Genomic DNA, 10,456 nt, shown 5'->3' on the forward strand with positions numbered 1-10,456 from the left:
GTTTCTGATCGTTTCTTTTGTACTAAGTGTTGCCTTCAAGTATTATTATATAAACTATCTGAGTCTTTATTAACCTTGTGCTGACCTCGGGTCACATTGACCCGTTTTTTATGTTTGTTTTATATCAGAAAACAGCCTGTGGGTCGTAGAAATAAGCGCTGAAAATGTGTAGAAGAAACGTTTAAAACGTTGGAAGAAGCAAAAACAAACTGTTGACAGGAAGACAGCACGAGGAAGTCTTCAGCCTCCTGGTGTCCTCGGGTCTAATTTGACCCATTTTCTATAATCAGTAATGTGTTTTTTTTTCAACCAAAATGTCAAATAAAATCCGGTCGGTCCCACGCATCCATTACTCTCCATAACCAGCTCGCTGCTGGCATTGCGTTTGGCTTTTACTTTCATTTAATAGCATTTAGAGAGAAATACATTGGAAAAAGTGACATAAACTGGGTGGGCCAGTGGCACAGCGAGCCCATATAAAGAGGCTCAGTCATTCACGCAGAAGTTGCGGGTGCGATTCCGACCTGCAGCACTTCATCTCTCTGTCTCCCCCCCCCTTTCATTTCTAAGCTGTCCTGTCACTAAAGGCCTAAATGCCAGAAATAAATCTTTAAAAAACGTTGACGAACAGTTGTAATTATTTTAAAGTAGCTTTGACAGCACGAGGGTTAAATCGCTCCGAAACTGAATGAGGTTTGGTGTGTTAAAGTCTTCTTGGCTTCCCGTCGACCACTCAGCCTGATTTCCTCCCGCGGGTAAAAATGGAAAATTATCCCGTTTTTAGACACTTGTGTCCAGGTTTTTGTCGTTTTTTTCTTCCTTTTTTGAGGTGTTGAAGTCTTAAATCGCTCTGAAAGTGAATGGAGTTTGGTGCGCAATTTTAAACTCGTGTTTTAGAAGGAAGCCTAAAAGAGATAATGAGCCTGTTCAATCAATAACTCTTACAAACCTGTGTTTTAGAAGGAAGACTGAGAGGAATACATTATTTTTGATATTTGAAATAAATCTATAACTGTAGGTGTACAGTACAATAAACTAAGTGTGTGTTTAAGTCTTAAATCGCTCTGATATTAAAGGAAGTTTGGAGTCTGGAAGTCGTAAACCTCGCGCTGTGTTCCGGCGACCATGCACCTGGTTCTCCTCCCGACTTCAAATGGAAAATGAACCCGTTTTTAGACACTTTTTTCGAGGTTTTTGTCGTTATTTCGGCGCTTTTCCCGCTGGGTGTGGAAGTCTTAAACCGCTGTGAAAGTGACTGGAGTTTGGTGCGCATGTTCCGGATAGTGATCAGTCTGTTACCTGCGGCAGTTTGGGGTCGTTGATGTCCCACGTGAACTTCATCCCGACAGAACACACACAGTCCGCGTCCTCGCGCTCCTCCGCCCGGGACATCCTGATCCTGAACCGGGTCCTGATCCGAGTTCTGTTGGTCCTGATCCGGGTCCTGATGGTTCCGTTCAGTCCGAGTGATAAAAGATGAAATAATAATAATAATAATAATAATAATAATAATAATAAGAATAAGAATAATGATAATAAGAGCTTTAAATGTGAAACTCTTTAAACCGGAAGCTGCTCAGACTTTACTGGACTTTTAGTTTGTTTCAAGTTTTTTAGAAAAAGCTAAAAAGTTAAAAACATAATCCGCGCGGCTGCTCCGGAGGCGCGTGCAGCTCCGCTGAGTCTCAGGTACGGAGTGAAGCAACAGGTGAGAGAGAGACAGGAGGGGGGGGGGGGGCTTTCACAACACTTTACAGTCTTCAAATCTTTTCTCACATTATAGTTATAAGGCTAATATTGTTATTTAATAATAATAATAATGAGACAACATCTAAAATAACAATGAATAATAAAGTGTAAAAATATATATTTTTATGTTGATTGATGGAATATTTCACACACACACACACACACACACACACACACACACGTATGTGTGTGTGTGTGTGTGTGTGTGGTGTAAACAGCCAGTGTTTCTCCTAAAACAACCAGACTCATTAGTCATCAATAAGGACAGAGGAGTCAGCGTCTCTCTGAGAAATCTTCAGAGCGGTCAAACTCACCTGTCATCTCTCTCACTATATATACATACATACATATATACATATACATATATACATACATATATACATACATATATACATACATATATACATACATATATACATACATACATACATATATATATATATATATATATGTATGTATGTATGTATGTATATGTTCGCATGATGCTGTCCACATGTTCAACCTTTCTTATTTTAACTCAACTTAAAGTTGCAGAACACACACACAGAGACACACACACACACACACACACACACACACACACACACACACACACACACACACACACACACACACACACACACACACACACACACACACACACACACAGAGACACACACAGACACACACACACAGACACACACACACACACACACACACACACACACACACACACACACACACACACACACACACACACACACACACACAGAGACACACACACAAAGACACACACACACACACACACACACACACACACACACACACACAGACACACACAGAGACACACACACAGAGACACACACAGACACACACAGAGACACACACACAGAGACACACACAGACACACACAGAGACACACACACAGAGACACACACACACACACACAGAGACACACACACACACACACACACACACACACACACACACACACACACACACACACACACACACACACACACACACACACACACACACACACACACACACAGAGACACACACACACACACACACTAAGGTGGAGCAGTATGTCCTGTATGTCTCTTACCAGCTGACATATTTCTAGATGCAGCATGAATATGGAGCGTGTGGTTCATGCTAACGCTAATGTAACATTCCAGCCAATAGGAATCCTCTGAACTGATGGTGGAGGTCAATGTTCATGAAAAAGGACAGTTTGAGAACGGGCAACACAGATTTAGAGAATGAACAACTAAACACGTTACACACTGGACCTTTAAGAGATGTACAGCAGCTGACTGAGACCCAGAACTGACCAATCAGCCCAAACTGTTCTCTTAACATTTCAACCTTCCAGAAAAGTTATTCTGGGGTTGTTTTGGGCTAAAGTCCTTAATTATGCGTCACGTTTTCTTAAAAAATGTGATGGAATATATATTCATCGCGGCTTCATCGTGGCTTCATCGTGGCTTCATCGTGACTTCATCGTGGCTTCATCGTGGCTTCATCAAGGCTTCATCGTGGCTTCATCGAGGCTTCATCGTGGCTTCATCGCGGCTTCATCATGGCTTCATCGTGGCTTCATCGCGGCTTCATCAAGGCTTCATCGCGGCTTCATCAAGGCTTCATCGTGGCTTCATCAAGGCTTCATCGTGTCTTCATCAAGGCTTCATCAAGGCTTCATCGCGGCTTCATCGCGGCTTCATCGTGGCTTCATCAAGGCTTCATCAAGGCTTCATCGTGGCTTCATCGCGGCTTCATCGCAGCTTCATCGCGGCTTCATCGTAGCTTCATCGCGGCTTCATCAAGGCTTCATCGTGGCTTCATCAAGGCTTCATCGTGGCTTCATCGCGGCTTCATCAAGGCTTCATCGTGGCTTCATCGCGGCTTCATCGCGGCTTCATCGCAGCTTCATCGCGGCTTCATCAAGGCTTCATCGTGGCTTCATCAAGGCTTCATCGTGGCTTCATCAAGGCTTCATCGTGTCTTCATCAAGGCTTCATCGTGGCTTCATCAAGGCTTCATCGTGGCTTCATCGTGGCTTCATCGTGGCTTCATCAAGGCTTCATCGTGTCTTCATCAAGGCTTCATCAAGGCTTCATCGCGGCTTCATCGCGGCTTCATCGCGGCTTCATCGTGGCTTCATCAGTATGTATCATATATATATATATATATATATACACACACACATATATATGTATACACACACACACATATATATGTATATACACACACACACACACACATATATATATATATAGCAGTACTTTGGTCATAGTCAGTAGTAGTAAGCAGTACTTTGGTCATCCTCAGTATGTATGTATGTACTCAGCACATAGGCAGTATAGTATAGTATAGCAGTACTTTGGTCATCGTCCAGCAGTAGTAAGCAGTACTCAGTAGTAGTTAGCAGTACTTTGGTCATCCTCCGTAGTAGTAAGCAGTACTCAGTAGTAGTAAGCAGTACTCAGTAGTAGTTAGCAGTACTTTGGTCATCCTCTGTAGTAGTAAGCAGTACTCAGTAGTAGTAAGCAGTACTCAGTAGTAGTAAGCAGTACTTTGGTCATCCTCAGTAGTAGTAAGCAGTACTCAGTAGTAGTTAGCAGTACTTTGGTCATCCTCCGTAGTAGTAAGCAGTACTCAGTAGTAGTAAGCAGTACTCAGTAGTAGTTAGCAGTACTTTGGTCATCCTCAGTAGTAGTAAGCAGTACTCAGTAGTAGTAAGCAGTACTCAGTAGTCAGTAGTTAAGCAGTACTTTGGTCATCCTCCGTAGCAGTAAGCAGTACTCAGTAGTAGTAAGCAGTACTCAGTAGTAGTTAACAGTACTTTGGTCATCCTCCGTAGTAGTAAGCAGTACCAGCAGTAGTAAAGTGTACCTCAGTAGTATTACAGTACCAGAGTAGTGCAGTACTTTTGTCATCCTCCGTAGTAGTAAGCAGTACTCAGTAGTAGTAAGCAGTACTCAGTAGTAGTTAGCAGTACTTTGGTCATCCTCCATAGTAGTAAGCAGTACTCAGTAGTAGTAAGCAGTACTCAGTAGTATTAAGCAGTACTCCGTAGTAGTAAGCAGTACTTTGGTCATCCTCCGTAGCAGTAAGCAGTACTCAGTAGTAGTAAGCAGTACTCAGTAGTAGTTAACAGTACTTTGGTCATCCTCCGTAGTAGTAAGCAGTACTCAGTAGTAGTAAGCAGTACTCAGTAGTATTAAGCAGTACTCCGTAGTAGTAAGCAGTACTTTGGTCATCCTCCGTAGCAGTAAGCAGTACTCAGTAGTAGTAAGCAGTACTCAGTAGTAGTTAACAGTACTTTGGTCATCCTCCGTAGTAGTAAGCAGTACTCAGTAGCAGTAAGCAGTACTCAGTAGCAGTAAGCAGTACTCAGTAGTAGAGAGTGTCCCCACAGCGAGGCTCTTGGTCTGCTCCTGTTCTGGGTCAGCGTCCTCGTGATGACAGACAGGAACATCAAACATACGATGAGTAAATCAAACTGACAGACCTTTGTTTTTAAATACGTTACAGCAACGTGCAGTATTTAAGATCCTTTAGATCAAATAGCAAGGAGACCAGTGGCTGGAGGTCAGTGTAGAGGTCGTAGTCTATTTCACAAAGTACAATACACTACCAGTATAATAACAGTATAACAGTTACATTACAGGTCATTTAGCGGACGCTGACAGCTGCTATATCTATCAGAGGTCCCACACCTCTGGAGCATCCAGGGCACGCAGGTCAGACTCAAGCCTGCGGGCCTAGCTGTTTCTTTCCAAACTGTAATTACGCGACACCTAAAGCTGATGAATGGGGCAGATTTGCTGACTTTGAGACTCAGGAATCTAGTTTAATATTCAGGCTGTGAAACACGTAGTCATCGTCAGGCTGGATTTCCAAAACGCTCTGATGGCTAAGGAACGTTTTTTAGGGCTTTATGTCGACATAACTGTAAGTGAGAAAGCTATGTGAGACATGCAATAATACAGTCAAATATGTTTGCCCAAAGGCAGATTCTGGCCCATGTATATATATATATACATATATATATATATATATATATATAGGCCCCTATATATATATAGTACAGTATACCCACTACAAATACATTAGACTACACCACTGCAGTCCCCAGCACCTTGCCTCGCACTGTGTAGACAATCAATGGAAGATGTTCCTGTTGAGCAGGTTATTATGAGGAAACATAGGTGTGTACGTAGGTGAGGTGTGTGTGTGTGTGTGTGTGTGTGTGTTTGTGTGTGTGTGTGTGTACACTTGTGTGTCTACACATACACAAGTTGGTGTTTATAGAATATGATATGACAGTTCACATACAGCTTTGTAAACAGCTGCCATGCTATCCAGTGGTGTAGTGTAATGTATGACTGACTGCTATGCTACTGTCTGATGAAGCTAGCGTTATTCTGTCCTGAATCAGAAGACACTAACGCTAACGTTACTTCAAACACCAGCTAACGTTACTTCAAACACCAGCTAACGTTACTTCAAACACTAGCTAACGTTACGTTAGTTCAAACACCAGCTAACGTTACTTCAAACACTAGCTAACGTTACTTCAAACACCAGCTAACGTTACTTCAAACACCAGCTAACGTTAGTTCAAACACTAGCTAACGTTACCCTAGCTTTCAAACACCAGCTAACGTTACTTCAAACACCAGCTAACGCATTAAACACCAGCTAACGTTATTTCAAACACCAGCTACGTACTTCAAACACTAGCTAACGCACGCAGTTCAAAACACCAGCTAACGTCACTCCAAACACTAGCTAACGCTACTTCAAACACCAGCTAACGCTACTTCAAACACTAGCTAACGCTGCTTCAAACACCAGCTAACGCACGCTACTTCAAACACCAGCTAACGTTACGTTAGTTCAAACACCAGCTAACGTTACTTCAAACACCAGCTAACGTTACTTCAAACACCAGCTAACGTTAGTTCAAACACTAGCTAACGTTACTTCAAACACCAGCTAACGTTACTTCAAACACCAGCTAACGTTACTTCAAACACCAGCTAACGTTACGTTACTTCAAACACCAGCTAACGTTACGTTAGTTCAAACACCAGCTAACGTTAGTTCAAACACCAGCTAACGTTACTTCAAACACCAGCTAACGTTACGTTACTTCAAACACCAGGTAACGTTAGTTATAACACTAGCTAACGTTACTTCAAACACCAGCTAACGTTAGTTCAAACACTAGCTAACATTACTTCAAACACCAGCTAACGTTACTTCAAACACCAGGTAACGTTAGTTATAACACTAGCTAACATTACTTCAAACACCAGCTAACGTTACTTCAAACACCAGGTAGAGAGTGTCCCCACAGCGAGGCTCTTGGTCTGCTCCTGTTCTGTCAGTGTCCTCGTGATGACAGACAGGAACATCAAACATACGATGAGTAAATCAAACTGACAGACCTTTGTTTTTAAATACGTTACAGCAACGTGCAGTATTTAAGATCCTTTAGATCAAATAGCAAGGAGACCAGTGGCTGGAGGTCAGTGTAGAGGTCGTAGTCTATTTCACAAAGTACAATACACTACCAGTATAATAACAGTATAACAGTTACATTACAGGTCATTTAGCGGACGCTGACAGCTGCTATATCTATCAGAGGTCCCACACCTCTGGAGCATCCAGGGCACGCAGGTCAGACTCAAGCCTGCGGGCCTAGCTGTTTCTTTCCAAACTGTAATTATGCGACACCTAAAGCTGATGAATGGGGGCAGATTTGCTGACTTTGAGACTCAGGAATCTAGTTTAATATTCAGGCTGTGAAACACGTAGTCATCGTCAGGCTGGATTTCCAAAACGCTCTGATGGCTAAGGAACGTTTTTTAGGGCTTTATGTCGACATAACTGTAAGTGAGAAAGCTATGTGAGACATGCAATAATACAGTCAAATATGTTTGCCCAAAGGCAGATTCTGGCCCATGTATGCATATATATATATATATATACATATATATAGGCCAATATATTTATATATAGTACAGTATACCCACTACAAATACATTAGACTACACCACTGCAGTCCCCAGCACCTTGCCTCGCACTGTGTAGACAATCAATGGAAGATGTTCCTGTTGAGCAGGTTATTATGAGGAAACATAGGTGTGTACGTAGGTGAGGTGTGTGTGTGTGTGTGTGTGTGTGTGTTTGTGTGTGTGTGTGTGTACACTTGTGTGTCTACACATACACAAGTTGGTGTTTATAGAATATGATATGACAGTTCACATACAGCTTTGTAAACAGCTGCCATGCTATCCAGTGGTGTAGTGTAATGTATGACTGACTGCTATGCTACTGTCTGATGAAGCTAGCGTTATTCTGTCCTGAATCAGAAGACACTAGCACTAGCGTTACTTCAAACACCAGCTAACGTTACTTCGAAACACTAGCTAGCGTTGCTTCAAACGCAGCTAGCGTTACTTTGCTCAAACACCAGCTACGCGTTACTTCAAACACTAGCTAGCGTTACTTCAAACACCAGCTAACGTTACTTCACAAGCACTAGCTAGCGTTGAGTTCAAACATAGCTAGCACGCAGTTCCGAAACGCTAGCTAGCGTTACTTCAAACGCAGCTCACGCTTCAAACGCAGCTACGGTACTTCAAACACCAGCTAGCGTTACTTCAAACACCAGCTAACGTCGTTACTTCAAACACCAGCTAACGTTACTTCAAACACTAGCTAGCGTTACTTCAAACACCAGCTAACGTTACGTTCCTTCAAACACCAGCTAACGTTCGTTAGTTCAAACACCAGCTAGCGTTACTTTCAAACACCAGCTACGTTACTTCAAACACTCAGCTAACGCTACGTTGCTTCAAACACCAGCTAACGCTAGTTCAAACACCAGCTAACGTTACGTTACTTCAAACACCAGCTAACGTTACGTTACTTCAAACACCAGCTAACGTTAGTTCAAACACCAGCTAACGTTACTTCAAACACCAGCTAACGTTACTTCAAACACCAGCTAACGTTAGTTCAAACACTAGCTAACATTACTTCAAACACCAGCTAACGTTACTTCAAACACCAGCTAACGCTGCTTTACTTCAAACACCAGCTAACATAGCTTCAAACACCAGTAACGTTACTTCAAACACCAGCTAACGTTACTTCAAACACCAGCTAACGTTACTTCAAACACCAGCTAACATTACGCATAACGCTACTTCAAACACTAGCTAGCGTACGTCATTACTTCAAACACCAGCTAACGTTACTTCAAACACCAGCTAACGTTAGTTCAAACACCAGCTAACGTTACTTCAAACACCAGCTAACGTTACTTCAAACACCAGGTAACATTACTTCAAACACCAGCTAACATTACTTCAAACACCAGCTAACGTTACGTTACTTCAAACACCAGCTAACATTACTTCAAACACCAGGTAACATTACTTCAAACACCAGCTAACGTTACGTTACTTCAAACACCAGCTAACGTTACGTTACTTCAAACACCAGCTAACGTTACGTTAGTTCAAACACTAGCTAACATTACTTCAAACACCAGCTAACGTTACGTTAGTTCAAACACCAGCTAACGTTAGTTCAAACACCAGCTAACGTTACTTCAAACACCAGCTAACGTTAGTTCAAACACTAGCTAACGTTACTTCAAACACTAGCTAATACCAGTTGTATCATGTTCAGAAATCACTTTCATACTTGTTTTCATATTATATTATTTGCAGTTATTTATGTATAATGTTATGTTTACGGGCTGTGATGACTGAATGTTTGTAAACTGAAATCTAAAAAGAAAATGTAAAAAAATGTTTTGGCTTTCCGGCATTTCACAACAAAGACATAAATATGCATCATTATGCATCATTATAAGTGAATGATGTCCGTTGTGATGACTAACTAAATGCTGGAGACACTTACATTTTGGAGTCAAATATTATTAATGTATATTGTCAAGTCTTAAACACTTAAAATACTTTTCCATGTCAACAGAATGAAGTCTGGCTTCTCAAAGTGTGCGGCTGGGCTGGGAATGTTTCCTCTCTCTGCGCATGCGCGGCCCGTGATGAGTAGTTAATGCGCGGCAGCTGCGCGCGCGCTGTGCCGTGTGCACACTACCGACACAGAGAAGACACACAATGGTAAATAAACCGGATTATTGATTATATTGTAACTTCTACTGATGGATGTTGTGTTTTAATGCACTATGAATGTGATTTAGAGTCAGGTGTGATACCTCTGTTGGTTGAGAGTTAAATATTTACATTAGATAAAGCTTTATTGATCCCAGCAGCAGCAGCAGTGAAAACGCCCACTTTTTGAACAGGGTCTGGTCTGGTGAAGTGGTCTCGACCGTTCAATATCGCTTCAATCTCCATAATATTTCATTTAATGTTTAGATGAAGAGTTTTAGGCCTGGAAACGAGCCAATCCGCTTCGAGGTGAATTGTGACCATAAAACATTTAATTCGGCTCAAAAAAACTTTGAAAAAGGGCAAAAGTATTTAACGTTACAAGACTGTATAAGTTACAGAAGCGACCATAGACTTGAGTGGTAGGAGCTCACCATTATAGCCATCAGAAGCCAACAACAGCGACGCAAAAAAACCTCGAAAGCGTTAAAATAACATCTTAAAAACAGAAAGAAGTAAAAGAAACATAACTAGGTACAGAACCAATCATTAACTGCAATGGTAGA

The 10,456-nt window shown here is 41.8% G+C and overlaps 1 protein-coding gene across 1 annotated transcript in view; it reads right to left on the bottom strand.

Annotated features, from left to right (window-relative positions):
- gcm2 (glial cells missing transcription factor 2) overlaps positions 1 to 1,707 on the bottom strand; it is a 23,229-nt gene extending 21,522 nt beyond the window's left edge. Inside the window, exon 1 of the mRNA XM_078244316.1 lies at positions 1,300 to 1,707. Coding sequence (XP_078100442.1) covers positions 1,300 to 1,392 — 93 coding nt within the window. The 5' untranslated portion in view covers positions 1,393 to 1,707. The remainder of the gene's footprint in view (positions 1 to 1,299) is intronic.
- Between the last annotated feature and the right edge of the window lie 8,749 nt (positions 1,708 to 10,456).

The sequence above is a fragment of the Sander vitreus genome, unplaced genomic scaffold, assembly GCF_031162955.1.
Source record: "Sander vitreus isolate 19-12246 unplaced genomic scaffold, sanVit1 ctg207_0, whole genome shotgun sequence".
Classification (NCBI taxonomy): Eukaryota; Metazoa; Chordata; class Actinopteri; order Perciformes; family Percidae; genus Sander; species Sander vitreus.